We start from the raw sequence: 20,309 nt of genomic DNA on the forward strand, positions 1-20,309 counted from the left end.
CAAGAATTAGGGAAATACTTCTAGTCCACATTTTAGTTTATTGAAATACACTTTAAGTACACTTTCATGAACTTAGAATTACCAAAACTAAACTTTTAGGAACATAAAGATAATGCAATTGAGCACACAAACTATTTACTTGAACATGTAGGTTTATAACAGGGGTAATACCTCAAAGCAAACATGTGTAGTGAAAAACATTTTTAATCTGCCAAATTAAATGTAAGCACGAGTCAATGACTTCACCTTATTCTGTACTTGGATCAAGATATACTAAGTGCAAGCTTTAGTATGAAAGTTTAAGTTGCTGTATTAATGTACTTAGTCTCAGACTTTTCTCTATGCTTTTCAATATAAGCTAAGTCAACATCTCTATACTATTCTAAATGATATTAAATATAAGATATAAAAAGTAAACTTTCAGTATAGCATCTCAGTTTTAGTTTAAAATAAGTATCCTCGTAGTACTACTTTTTGCTAAGGGCAGTGTTTTGTTGGTCTCCTGTAGGCTGGGTTATAATTTAAAGGTCTACATGGAGGGCAACCTGCTAATATTTAGATATGCAGTACATGTCTCATTCTGACGATTCTGATTTTCACTCAACCATAAAAGGAAAAGATAGTCACGAATATTATGCTGTGTTCCCATCAACAGAACAAACAACCTGTATGCTACACACTGGACCTTTGTTTCAAGACCCTGTTTTTGTAAAAGTGAGGAAACTTTCAGACTGATGCCACTTGCCCTGTATTTCCTCTCATGCTAATGCTTGGCAATCTAATACTGATGCCCCGCCAAAACAGTAACTGATGCAGAGAGTTGGCGGGTTAGACACATTAGTTGAGACTTTGATTGAATGCTTTCTCATTGTCCATCCTTGGCTCATCAGTTACAAAAACTGGCTTAAATCACTGGCCAGATCATTTACTGGCTTCAGGTATGTTATGGCCTCCACTAGTTCCCCTAGTAGTTTTAATTTTGTCCCTTTTTCTTGTGTCACAACTGTCCAACTTTGAACAAATGCAGTTGTAGGTGTAGAAAATGTCATATTGATTTATTTGACATTTAAGGGGATCTCTCTGGGATGTTTTCCTTTGATTTGTATACTGTTCATGTCACAGGCATTCATTCCAAAACTGTTGCAGGCTATTTCCAAAAATCTGTATTTTGCTGACTTATGTGTACTTTTGTGTTTTACTTGGTCCTTAGACGTTTATTGGAAATTATAAAATTATTAGAACAATATGTGTTTATATCATAGACATTCTATTTTTTCTTAAAAGGTTGGCCACCACTTGCCAAGATTTTGAAAGCCACTGACACTAACTGACTAAATAAGGAAAAAGAGCAGCTTAAACTGATAACACAACAGGTTCATTTAGCTGGAAGTGTGGTTACATCTAAGCCCCAGACTCTGGTTTTAAGAAACATCTGCAAATGGCAGTCGTTCTGTGGTGTATGGTTATTCTGATATGTGAAAGCAGGGTGTTATGAGACAGAAACTTACAGTCCAGTGAGCAGTTCTGTTATAATTTGAATAAAGTTTAAGAAAATGTGTATACTGATAATGACTCTCTAGAAGCACAAAAGGGATTATTTGAAGTTCACCTCCAACTCACTCCACGTGGCGATCTGGGCCTGAGGACAGATTCTGTTGGCAGTGGGAAAAAAACATCTGCTCCAGTTTAATCCTCCCATAAAAACACAGCACACAAGCAGGAACAAGCAATGTGTGAATGTGGGGTTTGCGTTTGTAGGAGAAAGTAAATCAGACAACGTAACAACCAGAATCAGGTCATTTGGGTTTATCTTTTATTTTAGCTTATTATAAATGACATAAAAAAATTTCAAAGAATTTAAACATGTACAACCTGGAGAAACAGCATCCGTTGGATCTGTTTTCACCCACCTGGCCTTTAAAGACCTAGAGACGGCAGCTCTTCCAGTTAATGATTGGCCACTGTGGGGAAAGTGTGCACTTACAATGTTGACTCTTATCGCTGCTGACCACAAAGGCACTGGACAAGTATCTCTGAGGCTGACATTAATGGAGACAACAGTGCTTCGTTTAAAGAGACAGGTCAATTTATTTCTCTTTTTTATCAGCTGGGTCAGAGATAACAAGCATACAAAGGTGCTGTTGACACAAACATGTTTAATTCAGTGCAAATTGTGCAGTTTGACTGCAGACTGCAGACTCTGTTTATTGACCAACAAAACAGAAAATCAAATAAAATTCAGATTTTATTAAGATGACAGTATTATGAGCTAATTTATTGTTATCTGCTGTCTGGATATAACACCACTTGGTAATGTTTTACCAGTTATTCTTCACATAGGAGTTCAATCTGTATCTCTAGCTGAGTGGATATGATTTCAGCAACTGTGTTGCTCTCTCTTCTGAAAATTATTAGCTGCACATTGCCTTCCTAAGGAAACTAGCCTCCGTGCAGGCACACGGGCAGCCAGGGGTGAGTCCCACCAGCTGTATTCTGGTGACAGCACACAGGTCGGCCTGTGGTCAATCAGATAGCGGTTCAGGTAGCTTTCCTCGAGCCTTCTGGCAGTCACTCTGTTAGCCTGATCTTGAAGGATAAGTAAAGAACAGGTTCGAGCCAGATTGTACATCTCAGATACCAACCCGCCATAAAACTCTGATGTGTAATAGTAGTCCCCTTCATCTTCCTCCACATAAGCTGATGAGACTTCTTCAATTTCATAAGGAAATACATTTCTTGGTTTTCCATACATTTCTGGATGTAATGTAGCCACTAGTTCTCCTAGGATTTCCTCCTCTACTGGGGCCACAAACTCCTGGTCAACATCAGCACAGAAGATGTAGTCAACCTCACTGCCAATTGGATCTTTGATGGCATCAGCAAGCAGCACCATTCGACGGTAAGCTAACCTGTCCCACCCCGGCAGCTCTGTGACTTGAACCACCTTCATCTGCCGTTCTGGCCCCAGCTGTGGACGTGGATCCATTGAACGTGGATTGTCCGTGAGAATGTAATATGTGACCAACTGACCAGGGAGAAAGTGGGTTTCAGCTGAAGAGAGGAAATGTCGGACAAACTGGGCATAAGTTCCCACCACAAGGACCAACAGACCTACGCGAATTTCCCGTTCTGGAATTTTGGCTCTGCGCCACACTGAGTAGCGGGTGTCACCCCAAACTAAAGGAGCGCCCCATGATGTCTCCACTTGAGACCGTGGTCTTGCTGCCTTGACCACTGTCATGTTTGTCAGTATTCTCCCCTTTTCCTTTCCCAAGACATGATGGATGCGTTGAGTTGTTTCCAGACTGATGGGAACTTTACGTCCATTAAGGAAGTCTAAGGAGATAAAAAATAGTTCACAATTTCAAACACCAAAACTCTGAGATGAAGAGACATTGAGACAAATATTTCAAGTAATCTGTTACGTGTAAGAGAAAATGAATTAAAGCCAATTCTAAACAGGACTGGAAATGTTCTCAGAACATTAGTTAAGGTCACTTTAAAAGCAGACAGCACAAATTTTTTTTTGTGCTTGCAGTGTCCTGATACAAAATGTTAGTACAGAACGTATTCTTCTGTATACTCACATATGATAAGAAACAGAAGAAAACAGCACAGAAATAGTTGTATCCTGGTTGTTCTGATTGGGCCTGTTTGAAGGACAAACACACAGATGCACACATCAGACATCTACAAATGTCCCCTTAAGACATCTCACAGAAAATTTTGAGAATTCACATCTTAAGAGAAATCTCTGGGAGGTTGGCAAATTCCTCACACATTGTAGTCTTTAAATATCTTTCTACTAATGTCGCTGGCTCCTAATGCAAACCACATTTCATAACCACATCTATGCTGTCAAGAACTGGGCATGTGATGCTGTAGGGCAGGGGTGTCCAAAGTCGGTCCTCGAGGGCTGCTGTCCTGCAGGTTTTCAATGTTTCCTGCTTCAACACACCTGACTCAAATGAAATGGATCCAACAGCCAATTAAGTTTTGCACAATTACTGATTAATTTGAGTCAGGTGGTTTTGGAGCAGGGACACATCAAAAACCTGCAGGATTGTAGCCCGCGAGGACCGGAGCTTGACACCCATGCTGTAGGGAAATGACATCCATCAATCTATGACAACCAAAGATCTTTCAGTATCATAGAGCTACTCCTTTTCAGGAACTGATTGTTACCTTCTTTGGTGTTTCATTTATTTATTGGCTGGATCAATCCAAATGTCCTTGTTTTTAAAGCAACTTTAAACCTATACAGCAGTCACTGGTCAGTGAGAAGTAACAAAACACAAAACAGCAGAAGAGGTGGAGCAGAAGGTGAAGAGATTATACTAACCTGTAGCTGTCTTGCAGAACGGGAACAGTGCCATACCAGGACCGACTGGTGGATAAACACACAAACCTTGTTTTAAAGGCTCTGTTTTTTGCCTCTTTTTACGTGCTTGTTTGTCTTTTCCTGGAACTGTGTTGTTAAAGTTGCTGTTTCTGCCATTGATTTTCCTAACTTGCATCCACTTTCTATCTCCTCTCACTGCTGTTATAACATTTTCCACTCCTTTTTTTTTACTATTCTTTTTTGCCACTTTCCTTGCTCACATTCCTTCTCCGGCTTTTGCAACATTCACTTTTGGAGCAAAACCAAAGCAGCCAGATGTGTGGGGAAACAGGAGATGTGTGGGGAGGAGCTGACTGAGTGCAGAATAAGTTTAAACTGGAAGTACAAACTTTAGGCAATAAAATTGTGTATTCAACAATTTTACTTTCCTTGTAAACAATTACATCTTTTACAGTATGGCACAGATGAGAGTCGAAAGAAAGTAAATAACCACAGTTTTACAAACAAGAAATAATTCCCGGTGTTGAATCCATTTTGTCCACAAGGTGGGGATATTCAATTGATAATAGACAAAAGAAAAGGAAAGAAAGCCCTTGAAACAGAGGCTCTTGATCAAGAGATTGTAGCTTTTATAAAAAAAAAAGATATCAAAATGATGTGTTGTAAAGTCATTAAATTACCTCTAAAAAAACTCACCAATGCATAAATCTGCAGTAGTGTGAGGGGTAGTAAATTTAAAATAAAATGTTGAATTCAGACACTACAACTCTGATATTTTAGCTCGTTTCAGATCATTTTTCTCAGTATAGTGTAGTTATAGTGCAAAGTTTCTTGTAAATTAATGTAAAGTAAGTGAGGTAAGGTAAATTTATGTAAACTGAATCAACACAGTCTTTTTGTAGGACATCAACACAACAGCTTAATGCGCAATCCAAGTAAATTCAACGGAGCATCATTTTTAAAATAGAATATACAGCATTACTTATTTTAATACAAGTTCCAATTACTGAAACACAAAGAAAAATAATGAATAGCATACAACACAGTATAGCTAATTATAACCAACAGTCTAATATACACACACACACATATATATAAATATATCTATATATATATAGATTTATATATATCTATATCTATATCTATAGATATAGATATAGATATAGATATAAATATAGTAAAGCTCATGAAAAGCTTGAAGGTGGTAATTTTAATACACTGTCGAGAAGTAGGCTATAACTACATAACTTATTGTTTAATTCTAACCAAAGTCTTGGATAAATTTAAACCATGAGCTGCTGACACAGTCTTTACATTTACTTTTATTTGTAAGCTGTCACTGTGGCCACAATTTCAGAAAAGTTGTTTTCCAGTATGATCAACTGATAAAAATCTCCAAAATCACTGCAATAATGGACAAAAATCCCACATTAGTTGAAGAATTAACAAAGAGAATTCAGGACAGGATTAAGGCAGAGAGAAAAGAAGAGGAAATTTAAGTTTTTTTTTCCTGCCGCTCTGATGGGAAATGTGATCTTAAATGTGAGCTTTAATCACTAAGAAGGACACAGAAGGAATACAGAGAATGCAGTTTCATATGTTTTATGAGACATGGCTGCAGAAACAAATCCTATATATGTCTATATGCTGCTTTAAGCTAACAGAGGAAGTCCTGCAGTGCTTTTCAACATGGACACACCAGGGTAAAGGGAAAAAAAACAAAACAAAACATAAAAAATAACCTTACTTACCTTAATTTCCCCTTTAGGGGACTGAAAAGTACTTTTCATTTAATTTTTAATTTATTTCCATAATATATTGTTTACTATCAAAGACCCAAAAGACTCAAGTTGTTACTTTGCAATTTATTTTGATAAATCTTATACTTTTTATACATCCATACAGAAATGGCAACATTATATTGGATTTATGTAAACAACTTTGGACTGAAGATGTCAGTCAAAACAAAAAACAGCACAGGCTACTCTAAATGATGGATAAATTACAGGGAGAATGGAAAGCTTTGTTTTCCCAAACATCATCTATTTCCTTTCACTTTGTTGGCAGAGAAGTGGGGGCAGGCAGCTCCAAGTTGGAGAATAGAGACTGGTCGAGGCTTCATAGCAATTCATGTCCTAAACAATTAAACTAGCATCTGTAACTCGATCTTCACCATGTGGAGATGAGTATGCACATCAGTTACAGCATAAAATAAGGTGTTCAACATTAATGTGTTTGAACGTTGCAGAGCTGAGCCCCTGTTCTCACAAACTTGTGGTTATCTTCTGACTGTGACAGCTTTATTAACACCAAATGTTTAGTACTAGAATATGAACTTGTCAAAGATTCACAGAAGTGTTTTTAGCTGGCATGTTACAGGTGATAAACACATTTTAGCTATTTGTACAGTCATTGATACACAGGAGCTTTTTGACAACAAGGTTTTGGCAGTGTTTGTGTGTAGTTAGAACTACACTGTACATTGAGAACCGTGCCACAGTAAAATAAAACGCTAAAAGGGTTTTATATATTTTATATATTATTTCATGAGTTATAATGAATCCTTAGAAAAATATTTCCTCTAATGCGGCATTGCGCTTGTACAAAATTAAACAAATTGCACAAGAAAATGAATCTTGTATTTGGGTTCTTGTTATGTATTTTTATATTACCAATGTCGAGTTTTTAAGGTTTATTCTTAGTCTGTAGTACTAGTGAATTGTCTTATCTGTATACTGGGGTAGTTAATAGTAACTCATAATAAATATATTGTTTTTTAGTACTTTATAAAGTACAGAAAATAACTCTTTTACTCTCTTGAGCTTTGTCGATGCCTGGAGGATAAATCTTTTGCCAACAGATTTAACATTATCTGTCACACTATTGCTTTCAATTGCAATTAATTTAAATCTTTTTAAAAAAATCAATTTATTTATTTCAATTTAGTTTATTTTTTTAGGACAATAAATTTCATGTTATGGTGTGAAATGGAATTTTTAAAGCCATAATTACAATCATTGTCTGAATAACAGATATAGATATAGGTACGATTACAAAACTTATATCCTAAAGGTGGCATGCTTGAGTTGGCAGTAAAGAGAAGAGAGACAAGGCCACCATAACTCCCTTTTCGTCTGATCAAATAATTTGATGTTCACCACATGAAGATACTTTTTACAGCAGAGAGGTTTTAAATATAATATCATATGTTGAAATGCTTAAGGAAACTTTGGATGACTAAATGAAGGAATTAAAAATTTGATTAAAAGAAGGTAATTGGCAAATAGATCAGAAATGCAGCATTTTGGGTATTTCTTATCTTCCCCTCCAGACCCAGTAGCATTTGTTTGCTTACTTTCACCCCTTCCCCTTGTTCCTCTGCTCCCAAACCAACACCATCCTTCATCTCCTCTCTGCACCTCCTGGCTGTCACTTCCGATCATCATCTAGCATCTCAAACAGAGCCTGTAGGAGTCGGTCATCTCTGTGCCTGTAAGGCTTGTTGTTGTAGAAGCCATCGCTGTAGTCACTGTAGATGCTGTCCTCTGGACCCCGGTACTTGTTGATCAAGTCCAGAGCCTGGAACAGCTTTTCTGGTGGAAGTCTTGTGGCAGGAGGGGAGAGACTCTGGCTCAGCTGCTGCTTCCTCCAAGCAGAGGGCCTCAGTGCTGGCCGGGGCGGCTGCAACGCAGGGATCTGTCGGTTAAAGGCTGTCTGCAGGAGACGCAACAAGGCCAGAGAGGAGTTTGAGGGCTTTTCAGGCTCCTTCTCCAGATTTGAATCAGAGGATTGGGCAACTTCAGCCTTCTGTGGCGAGTGGGCCTGTGTAGGCTCCTGTATGACCAGACAAAAGAAAAGGAGACATGCCATTGGGTTATTTCACAAACTGTGAGACATGAATAAGCCTTGCAAAGGGCATATGGATTGTATTGAGTTTATTTGGTTCTGTTTTATAAATACGACACACACACACACACACAAAAGAAAGACACACATAAAAGGAAATCAAAAAGAAAACATTGAACTCAAAATTAAACCAGGACAACCAGTAACTTCTTTTGCTTTTAAAACTATAAGGAAAAATGAAAAATAAAAACACCCTCAAATTTAATACAATCACAAAAATAGAGCCTTTCCAGAAAAAGTGTGATGGGCTGTTGGTATAACTTCTACATGTGTTCACTCATGTTGCTGAAGACTGACGAGTATTAGCATAGCTTTGCATGTTATTAGTTAAGAAGGTACCAAAATAGTCAAGTGAGTTGTCTTCCATGTCTCCTAAGCTAATTCACTACGAAACCTCCTGATGCAATTGATCATTCAATCTTGGTCTTTTTTTTAGAATTTTATTTGAACAAGTGAATACAACACAAAACATTATTTTGTTTTGTGTTGAGTGACACAGAATCCTGATAAAAAATAATCCTTGTGCCATATCCATCAAAAAAGGAAAAAGACAAGCTAGCGTGCACCATGAAAAGTTTAACTTGAAGTCTTAAACACTATGTGTAACACATTTGTTACAGTTCAGACCCAAATAACATTTATTGTGCAGCCTTCGTTTTTTTTACACCACCTGCAACATTTCACAGGATTATGTCTCTATGTGACGACTGACTTCACCCTGAGGGTAAGAAAGTTTTGTGCAAACTTGTTTACCATCTTATTAGCCAGCATTGTCACTGTTGTATCTCCTAAATTGTACTCTCTATGTGTTATCATGAGTCAGTTCAGTCATCACATTAAGTCTTAAGTATCAGGGGCCCGCACTCCTACTTATCTCTTTCCTGCAACATAAAGGCCATTGTCTCCTTCTGCACTCACCTCCATCATGTCATCCATATGCTCCACACCCCGACGGTCATTCTGCACAGCATTATAAGGAATGTACACTCGAGGTTTCTTCATGTGCTCTGGTTTCTCTGATGTTCCATGGAGAATCAACTTCCAGCTCAAGATCCTTCCCTTGTTCTCCATGCGTCCTGACTGTGAAAAGGAGTAGCACCAATTTAATCTTAAGCTCAAGAATTCCACAGATGATGTGTTATTTTTTGTCACAGCAACAAGCTTTTTATTTGGAAGAAACTTAACGTAAAAATATTATTTTGTATACCTGACTACTTAATTTAGGTGTCCATATACCTTTTGAGTGCAATATTGGAATTTTTGTTTGACCAACATGTAAAAATATTGACACTGGTTTCAAATAACAGATGGTCTTTTTGCAACAGATATGTGTGGAAACTCACAGTGTCTGTGATCTTTAGGGTCCAAGTACCAGCAGGATCTTCTCCCCATGTGTGGACAGACATGAAGTCCCAGTTTCTGAAGCCATTAGATGACGTGTCCCTTTCTCTCTCTGCCAGAAGCACTGTGGCGGTGCCTGAGGAAAAACCCACAGAAATGGATCATTTAAGGACTTCGTTATATTTTTCTCATATGTCCACATGTTTATATAAACTTGAGTGCATGTGTCTAACCTGCTGGGGAGGTAAGAGTGATGTGCAGGTCCCCTCTCCTGGTGTATTCAATGCTGGCCTCTACCTGCACATGCTCCAGTGAGCGAATTGCGTTCTCTTGGCCTGCACAGGCTTTGGTTGGAATCTCTATAGTGATCTCCCCAGCTGCTTTAAGTTCCCTGTGGGATGATTTATTATAGCAGTGAATGAAGCACAAACAGCTCTCCAAGACATAAGAAGTCTGTCATATGTGCCTTGGTTTAATTTCATTATTACAACATGCAAGATTTCATAAAAAGCACCAATCTATGTTTTCCTTAACCATAACTCCATTATCCTAACAATCACAATATACATATATATATATATATATATATATATATGCAGATTTTAAGGCAGTTTATCATTTATTTTAAAAAAGAGCTAATCCCCATCTCTCCTAGACATGAATAAAAGGATTTTTATGTTCAAGCTGGTCTAAAACTGCAGGGGGTTTGAAGACCATTAAGCACTGATGGAAATTTAGACCCAAATCCTTGGGATTAAACAGGGGTATAGTAAGGTAATAGGGAAACTAGGTTTCTCAGCAGTGTAAGTATCATGGCAGCAGCAGTTTTCTTTTAATCTACTCTAAGAAAAGGAGGGCACTCATTTCTCCTGGTAGCATTTGGATTCGGTTTTTAATCTCAGTGTTTAACAATTACAAAGATTTGCTTTGTTGGACCCAAGAAGTCAGGACAGAAGGAAATAAAGTATTGTCTCTGCCAAGTTGTATTATTCAGGTATGTCTATCATTTCTAATTGACTATTAGTTCATAAGTAATATTCTAACAGGCAGAATAATGGGACAGACTAAAAAGCAGCTGCTGCAAAATCCTCACACACCTTGGCTGGAAGGAATCATCCCTGATGATACACTGCTTCTTTTCTGGCACATGCTTCCAGGTGGCTGGGTCAGCAAGGTCCACCAGGGCTTTCGCATTGAGGAGTCCAAAGCCAAAGCGGCTGTTGACCATCAGTCCTGCTCCGTTCCTCTTCCAGCCTGGGTTGTTGGCCAAAGGATCAAACTCTGAAGTCCAGACCACAATATGCTGCAGGTCTCTCCAGGTAAGATCAGGACTAAGTTAGCAAAGATGTACAAAGAAGCAGGTCAGTGAGAATCGTTATATCACATCATTACATTGTAAATTGTTGTTTACAGTATATTATAGTACACATATGTTAGGGACAATTGCTTGGATTGCAGATTGCTTACTTTTGCTCCAGCGCCAGGGCAAATATTCCAGCAGCCAGCGGGGCTGAAGCAGAAGTTCCTGTGTGAGTCTGAGTGCACTCGTTGTGCAGATCAGCGCTTGTCTGAAAACCAAAAAACAAAAAATGACTAAATAAATCAATTTCTTATCAAAACTACCATGACATGATACAACAGAACATAAACAAGTACAGCTACGTACAATCCTCTGGTCAGTGTAGTCTCCACTACTGTATGCTGTAGCCAGAGTGGAGGAGCACTTCTCAGCATACCATGGAGACAAGCCCTGCTGGGAAGCACTGCTGATTGAGATAGTGTAGATGCTGTCTGTGTAACCATCGCAGTCACAGTTATCGCCCTGTCGGCCACCGTTACCCGATGCCCAGACAAAGATAGAGCCTTTCCCACCACGACCCTACACAAGGCAAGAAAAAGACAAGTAAACGCTGGATATGTTGTATCGCTTACGGCTACTCTCTATAATATATATAATAAAGTATATACATAATACAAAAGTATATAATACAAAAAAATATGTATATAATTAAAGTAATTTAATGCAGGGAAATGTAATGTTTTGCAAATTATTTAGAGGTAATAGATTAAATAATTCTACTGATAGTTTCAAACAATGTTGATACAGGAGCAATTTAATAATCTATGCAAACAACTACAGATGGTGACATCTTGTCAATAAAGCCTAATTCTTAGCAGCTAACTCCATTATCTGTATTAATTCTCTTCTAGTTAATTTCACTCACTTCTGTATGTACTGTATTAGGAGATTACATCAATAGAAATACCCCATTTCATCAATTTACCTTCTGAATCCCGTATTCGAAAGCCTTTTGGGCCAGACGGCCAGGGCCCTCCACTGTTTTGCCGTCATCGTTTGGTCCCCAGCTGGCACTGTAGATATCCACATGGTTTGGATTGAATCCAATTGAGCTTGCCTCAATGGCATCGGTCACAATCCCATCCAGCATACGAATCCCTGAGCAGAGAAGGATGGGAATATTAGATCACAGGATAGGACTGGTTTTTATATACAGTACAAGTCCAAAATATTCCTTAGAGTTGAAAACTGAAAATAACAATAATAAAAAAAAATGGTTGTACATATTGAGGATGAGGTGCTTCTGCAACTTGAAGGGCTAGCTTCCACTTAAGAGCAGCCCTTACATGTTTATAAATCCTTTCTAGGTGGACAGAAGTCCACTCAGTTATTTAATAAGTGATTTATGTTTCTGCAGGCCTCTCTCAGTAATATTTGCCTACAATAAAAGCTCTGTATGAGGAAACTGTAAAAGCAGTGTTTATAGCACTGCATGCAATGAATGCTGTTTGTGTCCTGTTGAAGAATAATTCCTCATTAAATTTAGATTCCATCAGCTGTTTAAAAGACACATTAAAATACACAATGAAAGGTATCTTGAAACGATGCACTCTGTTGTCATGTTTTCTGTTTTGTTGTATCAGGTCAGCATCGCTTTAACCAGTGTTGTGTTTTGTCCTCAGGGCTTTCACACCCAAGAGATAAACTGGAACAACTCCTGCATCAGTCACAGTATCTGTTTCATAATTCACAATGTGTGCTGTGTCACGGTTAAGCTGTGTCACATGGGAAGCAGGATGGAGGAGAGATAAAAATAAGTTTTATTAAGTGATCAAGGGGAAAAAAATCATCAGGAAACAAAAATGATTCTGTAAGAATACAAAACAAAAGGCAAAGAAGCAGGAGAGTGTACATAACAAAGGAGGATATGGTGATAATGATTAAAATACTGATGAGGCTGATTCAACAAATGAATGGTAATTCTTAACAGAAAGCTGGTGGTGAGTAGTAAGCTGAGGCACAAGATTAATGAGAAATTGGGATTTCTTGTAGAATAAAAAAAAAAAAAACAATAACCACGTTATTACATCACCAAGAACCTAACATGTAGGGGAATAATGTATGTAGGAAACATAGACGCCTCCATGTTTAAGCTCTTACCTCCAACCTTTGAGTTGTATGCCACTCCAACTCCACATTTATTGTTGTCTGCCTGCATTGCGATCTCCCCTGCACATCTAGTGCCATGCCTGAAAAGAAATCCTCAATTAATATGGTTGTTTGTTCCTGGAAACAGAAGTCAATTTTGTTTTAATCCACCAGGAAAACTCTGACAATAGTGCAGCACAGGGTTATTTTAAGGGACATTATAAAAGTAGGTGTGTTGTTTTAAAGAAAATATATACATTTGAAAAAAGAAAGGTGTCAATCTTTTTCAAATTTGCCACTAAATATTGATGATCAGGGTGTCATCAAGGCAAAACTGGCTTGTGCACTGGAGATTATGATCTTTTATTACACTGGAATACACAATCAAAGTAAAGCAATGAGACTGCTCGACAGATAAATTCTCGATAAAAAAACTGTCGAAAAAATATCTTTACAAAAATCTTTTACAGCTCTACATCAGAAGTAGAGGCATGTTAAACATGAAAAGCAAACAAGTAAATAAAACAAAACGCTCACTTGTTTTCATTGGTGGAGTCATATCTGGGAAATGGGTCGGGGTCATTGTCGTTGAAGTCGTAACTGGCTGCTGCATCCTTTAGGAAACATAAAGGAAACCAGTTCAGTCTTTTTAAAAGCTGGGATTATGTCAGAGGTCATCGGCGATAAAAGCAGCAAAGCAGATTTGTATGGGCCAACCTGTCACCATGGCGATGCCTACAGTATGACTGATGATGTGGGAAGAGTTGTGACAAAACAATGAGTCCACATATAGTGGTCGACTATGATGATGATGAGGTACCTGTCAGTGGCCATCAGCACTGAGACTAATTTAAAATACTGGTTTTGCCTGAGAAATGGATCATAGCTTGACAAACTAACATATATTATATGTATTAAATGGCAGGTACTTTGGCATCTATGTCTGTTTTTTTATTTTTTTGTTGTTTATTGTTTTTTGTTTTTTTTTATGCTAGTTGTACCACTGGGATATGAAATAGAATAAAATCTACAAATGCTCATATTAGTTAGACAGTTAGTCCTGTCAGGTTCTGTTTAACAATGAGGGCTTTCATATTAAATGAAATCAGTGACTATCATTTTACTGATACTAAGTTATGCAAATGCATGCTGATCATATGCCTTGATTATTAAGGATGAGCGTCTCAGTTGATTGATCCCTGGATTAATCAGCATTAACTTAATTACAGAGGGAATTATTGTCATCTGTTATTTCTCTTCTTTCGTCCCTCTTTCTCATCTGATTTTTTTTTTTTTTTTTTTTTGCTCTGGTGATGTAGCAGAGGCTTGCTGTTGAGAGCATTGCTTTTTGAAACCACACCACAGATCAGGCTTTTAGAGTTCCTCTAAACAATAGAAACTTTGTCAACATGGAACCTTGTTGAGCTTCCATTCATTCACGCTTGTAATGGTCTACATTTGCTTTCAGACTGTCAAAACATTGTGGGTAGAATGAGAAATAGTACAAATTACAATCACTGAGAGTAATGGGTGCAGTTGTTTTCATAAATATGTTTTTTTCTTTTAAATGATTAAAAACCACAAAGTTTCTTCAGAGGCAGGTGTTATCATAAAGCAGATTCATTACTGTCTTTATGAATCGCCTTCTAAGGTGTCACTAGCGGCGTTGCTATGGTAACGGCAGACCCAGACGACAGAGGCTGTCTCCATGGAAACGGTGTCTTACGTAGTTGGAGTAGATGTCTGTGTGGTTCCACTCCAGTCCGTCATCGAGAACCGTGATGACCACCCCTTTTCCAGTGATGCCTTTCTGCCACACGGGGATCACGTGCAGGTCCAGCTTCGGCAGCGAGGACGATGTCCGTGTGTCTTGCTGGAAGATCGACAAAAAACCATAATCTAATCACACATATGTAGTTATCTCTGACATGTTCACGCTTTTATAAGTGTTCAGCTGAAGTGGGGTCTTCCAGCCCACTGAGTCTGCCAGTGACCTTTATAGAAATTCATTACTGGATTTTCAGCGTTTCCTTTGTTGCAGCTTGAGTGCACTCTTACTGCATGGTCTCTTGCAGGATGATGCTTGAAGGTCATAATAATTCAGGCTTTTGTGTTGTGCACTAGAACAAATCTAAAAGTGAATTTAAACCCTAAGATGTCTTACAGTGACTAGACATGTATGGTCATGCCTGTTGTTTCATCTCAACTCGCAGTCAGTACCCCTGTCACATTATGTAGAAATCCAACCATGAAGCTATCTAGATAACATGCAGCATGGGGTGGGGCAGGCCTGTTTTAAGAGTAGAATCAGGCAGTGAAGGAAAACAAGCAGTGTTGATGCTTGCTTGCCTGCAGCCTGCAGATTCAGAGCAGGAGACAGTTAAGACTATAAAAAGAACTCAGCTTTTTCACTCTGTGCATTATGCACAGACACTGCAGAACGCCACTCCAAGATGTGACTCATCCCTGTGATTTATTGGCCTCCACTTTTATTGCTTTTTTTTCACTATCCTCTCACATATCTCACATTTAACCCATCTTTCTTATTGGTATTGGGCAGTCAGCAGTTCTAACAACATATGCCACACTTTCAATTGAAAGGCTTTAACCCCCGGCTAGCTCATAACTGCTGTTCGCCAGTTATCTGTCAAGCCAGATAGTGCACTTGTTGATGCTGGTAGCAGCTGAGGGGGTCTCAATGATCTGGCTTGCACTGATTTTAATGATGTACACCAAACACACAGCAGTGTATATGACTCTCCCTGCACTGACTACATAATGAGTGAGTGGAAACTCACAGCAGAGCACAGCAAGATCCTTCAATGCAAAATTAACACAAACTGACACCCATACAGTCATGGATACGCACACACCCCCATACACACATATCACCATGCAAACAGGAGGAATTTCAGATGTATGAGTCACTCCCTGATTAAATTCAGATGGTCACCCACTCGTAATAGATCAAGATCCCAGTCTAGCCCCAGCTTGCCACCTCTGCTATCATTACTGCCCCCCTGCTCCTGTTACACAGCTCCACCCCAACTCCAATATCTGTATTAATCAGGCCTCCTGACGTCACTGTCTTGTGATCTGTGGCATCTCTTTGCATTCCCTACATACAGTCTCTTTATATCTCTCATTCTCTGTGTTAACTGCTTTAATCCTTCATTATCATGTATGCATTGCATATCGATTTATGCAAAGACTATTAAAACAGCATTTAACCACAGTGACAAGTATAAAGGGAACTACATAGATTTCCCTTTGTCTTTGCCAAATAGAGGAAGACAATAAATTGCACTGCCTGAGATGAGCTATAACGTGGCTCTTTCAGTCAGACAGACATGGGCTGATGTGGAAATACAATAAACGGCACTTTAAGGCCAATTCCATTAGAGTCATCATCCCTCATCGGCAAAATTGATTCATCTCAATTTGTTTTCTTATTCCCGACAAGTGTGACTCATACTCGGTTAGTGCAGGTGCAAAAAAAAGTCAAGCCTGAGAGAACAGATCTCTCTCCTCCCCGCATGCACACTAAGCACTGACGTGCTACACATTACCACTTGCTGCGTACCCTGCTGCTTACCCCTGACTTTTGTCAAGTCAGGGGTAAACATAAAAAAATAAAAAATACAAAGATGTGTTCACTGCAATAATCAATCCGCTTCACTTGATAAACCCTTTAATCCAAAGGCTGTGACACAATATAGCTAATAAAAGAGATCACATTTGGTGCTGAACATGTTGTTTTGCTTAGTTAATTTATTGCTGATCATTAGATGTAGGCTCTAACTGTTGACCACAAAAACAGCAACATGATGCATGGTTGAGTTTTTCTTCACTTATTGTGCACAGAGAGAACAAATTTTCATTTAATCGCTGTTGCAGTGTGGCTACAATATATTTGTTGCTGACAGATTTTAAATTTACAGATTAAAATCTGTAAAGATTTTTGGCTCAGTTTTGTATTCATATAAAGTAAATCTGTTAGTTATGGATGTAAAAGAGGAACATAACACAGCTGTGACAACGCTGTGTCCTACTACTCTGCCTCAGTGGGCTAAAACATCCTATTCTGGGTAAATTGGGCCTTAATGCACAGTGCTTTCTGCTTCATCCTGCTGGATTAGTCTCTCCACCCCTCTCATCTCCACAAGGGACTGTGTAACCAATTAAGCAAATGGATCTTTTGGCTGAAACTGCTTGATAATATTCTATTGCTTCATTTCATTGTTGTCATTTCTTTCCCTCAGTACATATGTTTACTGTCTGTTTCTGCATTCCTGACAGATGCATTAATGCACAAATACATGTGTGCATAAAAACTTTCTGCTACACCTGCTCTAAGTGTGAACGTTTAGGACACATGCACTCAATGATCCTCAGCTTGATGCACACATGGACAGCATGTGGAGTGATCCAGCACTCAAAGAGCATTATGTATGTCTCGGGGGAGGGCAGACAGGCAAACAGAAGACCACACCAGACCCAAATTACACATAGAAAGGCAGATATCAATCTGGATTTGAGGCTTATTGTCTGCAAGTATGTCACATTCAGATAATTTCCACAAATTGGTTGATTTGTCCAACCAGCCATTCCATTTTCTAAACCTGCTTCATCCAATTCCTCCTAGGTGAGAGGTCCAGTACACCCTGGATGTGTTACCAGTGATGCACACAGTCACTCTTAAAGTCAATTTTCATGTATCATGTATTGTTTAAGCTTTCTTGGAGACTTACCAGGTACCACTGTTGGTTCCACATGGGATCATCAAACAGCTTGTCCACGGTACAATCTCGACACTCCCTAAGAGCTGCTCGTTTGCTGCGTCGTTTTTCATACTGCTGCTCTGCCCACAACACCTGCACAAATGAATTAAAACATTTCAGTTCATGTTTAATTCATGTTTAATCTGACTTTTTAAAGGGTTTACATACTTCTGTATGGACTAGGTTAAGATTTTCCTAAAAAACTAAAACAAGAAAAAGACCACCTACCCGATCATCCTCTGATAGCTGCCTGGTGACATGGTGGGCGCTACGTTTCATTCTGCGAGGATGAGCGCGGTGTTTGAACAAAAAGTGGTCTTCCAGGGCCCCAATCTGCAGAAAGGAAGACAGAAGATTCTGGGAAATGACATAACACCAGCCATCTGGTGGCTTAGGCTTGTCACACAAATTCATTTTTGCTTTTTAATTTAACCTGTAATGGAGTTCACAATCTGTTATCATTAAAATACCAACTGTTTATGAACAGATATCAAGCATTTACAGATTTTTATTTCCAAATATTCAAATTAAAACCAAATAAACCAAACTAGATCTATAGCTGTATTGGTTTTCAGGATTTCAAAGCATTCATTTAACCACATTAGTGGTGTGAACAGTAAAATACCGTGAGCAAACTATCAGTGTGGCCTTCTGATTAATGTTTTTAGATCAAACCAAATAAAAGAAAAATTGCAAGGAAAACAAGTGCATTGCATATTTTATGTGCAAGAATAATAATACCCTATGTTGTTTAAAGCCAAAGATATTTATTAATTATTTAGGTCTCGCTGCAATTCAGACTGAAGGTCATATGTTTGGATTAAAGGGGAATGAATGAGTCATTCTGAATTATGGGGAAAGTCAGAGATGTACACAACTGGCCACTTCCAGTTATGGGTTATTAGAAGTAAGTAAACAATGAGTCATATCTCAATTAAATCCATGTCCTATATTTAAACACTGTGCTGAAAATGTAGATGAAAAAGCTGTGACTTTTGTTTTTCCTGCTATTTATTTTTCTGATCTGCTTTAACAGCTCAACACAGCCTTATGTGGGCAACTAGGATTAAAAATTCATTACAAATTCTTTTTTTGTTTTGCGTAACTGCCTGTTAAATAACAACCTTGATGTGAAATAAAGCTCTTGTTTCGATCCCAGCCAGTTAATAAATAACTCATATGAAAGCTGTGAAGACACACCTCAGTTTGGACTCATTTAAGCTTTTTTATTTATTTATTTTATTATTCTGTAGTAGTGTTTTGCTCCAGGGCGTTGGTGCCATACCTGTCGGACCAGTTCGTAATCCAGCTCCTTGGCGATCGCCTCCGCTGCGGACAGCCCGCCAGGGATCTCCACAGCCCACTCGTTCAGGTACTGTCTGTCCCTGAAAGAAGACCCTAGCGACCGGGGGAGCACGGAGCAGAGGACGGCAAAAACACAGCATATCACCGCTGGACGACATCGCACTTCCATGTCAGAGGGAATTCAACCAGATGAGAAAATATCTAAAAGCAGCTTTGTTGTCCCCAAGAAAAGCAGCCAAAAAAAGCCCTGAATATATTTGTCACGTGGTGAGAATAAATAATTTTCTATCAGTATATCCTCTTTTCTTTACGAAGACACCGCTGGCTGTGATGGAGGGAACATGAAATTGCTCCTTATTGGTCCGCCAAGCAGAGGAAATACAGTTGATGGGTAGGTAGGGCTGGTCTGTGCGCTGCGCGTGTGTGCTTGTGGTTTGTGGGGGGTGTTCACACGTCAAATTACTGGTGCTCTGACGTCAGTTTGGCGTCTACCTTTGTTGAGATTGAGTTCTCTTTCCTGAGGGAGAAAGTCTGAGCGGGAGGAGGGAGGAAGATCTAACTAAAAATATCTTACTGTTTATCCCTAAAGGAGGACAATGAGGAGGAGAAGAAGACAAAAACAAAAAACACAACAATAGAACAAATCTTGTTTGATCCCATTCGAATATTTATTTCGGCTTTACGTTGATCATTATGAAGAGGATATTGTGCAGCATCTGTCTCATATCTCCTCCATTTCACACGCGCGCGAAGGCTCGTGAAATAAATAATTTTTCTAAAGCTCTCTGTGTTTCTCTTCGTTTGTTCCGAACAACAGATTATAAAGGAAATCTGTTAGATTTAAGCATCCCCTTATCCGTCTTCAGGCGGGTGTTCGCGAGACGTTTCAGCACTGCGGAGAGCTCCTCGCGCACATCGCGAGATCGAGATGAAACTGATCCGAACACACAGGGAGGTGAGGAGAAGTTGGTCCCTGCAGCAGCTGAGACATTTTGTTCAGATTAAAGCACGATCAGCTGTTGGGATTAGAAAGAAATCAGCAACAAATAAATGCCTCATAAATGAGTCATAATATGAAAGTGATCAAATGAATGTGAATATGCGGCTCTGCAAGTATCTATAGTCCTAATTACACTATAATATAATGTCTAAATAAATTTACTTCATGCTGTTTAGGATCTTTACA

The 20,309-nt window shown here is 38.8% G+C and overlaps 2 protein-coding genes across 3 annotated transcripts; both read right to left on the reverse strand.

Moving 5' to 3' along the window:
- Positions 1-2,068: 2,068 nt before the first annotated feature.
- On the reverse strand, positions 2,069-4,643 carry LOC121636884 (histo-blood group ABO system transferase-like). 2 transcript variants are annotated; one of them, XM_041980727.1, is made up of 3 exons: positions 4,343-4,643; positions 3,588-3,650; positions 2,069-3,336 (listed from the first exon to the last, which is right to left on the reverse strand). In XM_041980727.1, exons 1-3 carry the CDS (start codon positions 4,515-4,517, stop codon positions 2,378-2,380), a joined length of 1,197 nt encoding a protein of 398 aa, XP_041836661.1. In that variant the 5' UTR covers positions 4,518-4,643; the 3' UTR covers positions 2,069-2,377. The 2 variants fall into 2 exon arrangements, with proteins under 2 accessions (XP_041836661.1, XP_041836664.1); XM_041980730.1 differs by lacking the exon at positions 4,343-4,643 and adding an exon at positions 3,779-3,886.
- A 1,549-nt stretch (positions 4,644-6,192) lies between these two features.
- On the reverse strand, positions 6,193-19,566 carry pcsk1 (proprotein convertase subtilisin/kexin type 1). The gene is made up of 14 exons (XM_041981612.1): positions 19,104-19,566; positions 18,047-18,151; positions 17,789-17,911; positions 14,764-14,910; positions 13,575-13,651; positions 13,050-13,138; positions 11,875-12,047; positions 11,256-11,468; positions 11,057-11,157; positions 10,687-10,920; positions 9,823-9,980; positions 9,592-9,725; positions 9,167-9,328; positions 6,193-8,176 (listed from the first exon to the last, which is right to left on the reverse strand). The coding sequence occupies exons 1-14, from the start codon at positions 19,290-19,292 to the stop codon at positions 7,772-7,774; spliced, it is 2,310 nt and encodes a 769-aa protein (XP_041837546.1). The 5' UTR covers positions 19,293-19,566; the 3' UTR covers positions 6,193-7,771.
- Between the last annotated feature and the right edge of the window lie 743 nt (positions 19,567-20,309).

This window comes from Melanotaenia boesemani, chromosome 3 (genome assembly GCF_017639745.1).
Source record: "Melanotaenia boesemani isolate fMelBoe1 chromosome 3, fMelBoe1.pri, whole genome shotgun sequence".
Classification (NCBI taxonomy): domain Eukaryota; kingdom Metazoa; phylum Chordata; class Actinopteri; order Atheriniformes; family Melanotaeniidae; genus Melanotaenia; species Melanotaenia boesemani.

Bases quoted from the DNA above. Each gene is read 5' to 3' on its own strand.
- pcsk1 (XM_041981612.1), bottom strand. From the start codon at position 19,292: ATGGAAGTGCGATGTCGTCCAGCGGTGATATGCTGTGTTTTTGCCGTC. The intron at 11,469-11,874 runs GTAAATTGATGA...TGCCTTGTGTAG, and splicing joins TCGAATACGGGATTCAGAAG to GGTCGTGGTGGGAAAGGCTC. The intron at 8,177-9,166 runs GTGAGTGCAGAA...CTGGTCATACAG, and splicing joins ATATGGATGACATGATGGAG to GAGCCTACACAGGCCCACTC.
- LOC121636884 (XM_041980727.1), bottom strand. From the start codon at position 4,517: ATGCAAGTTAGGAAAATCAATGGCAGAAACAGCAACTTTAACAACACA. The intron at 3,651-4,342 runs GTTAGTATAATC...TCCTTCAAACAG, and splicing joins GTTCTGCAAGACAGCTACAG to GCCCAATCAGAACAACCAGG. The intron at 3,337-3,587 runs GTGAGTATACAG...TTATCTCCTTAG, and splicing joins TCTTCTGTTTCTTATCATAT to ACTTCCTTAATGGACGTAAA.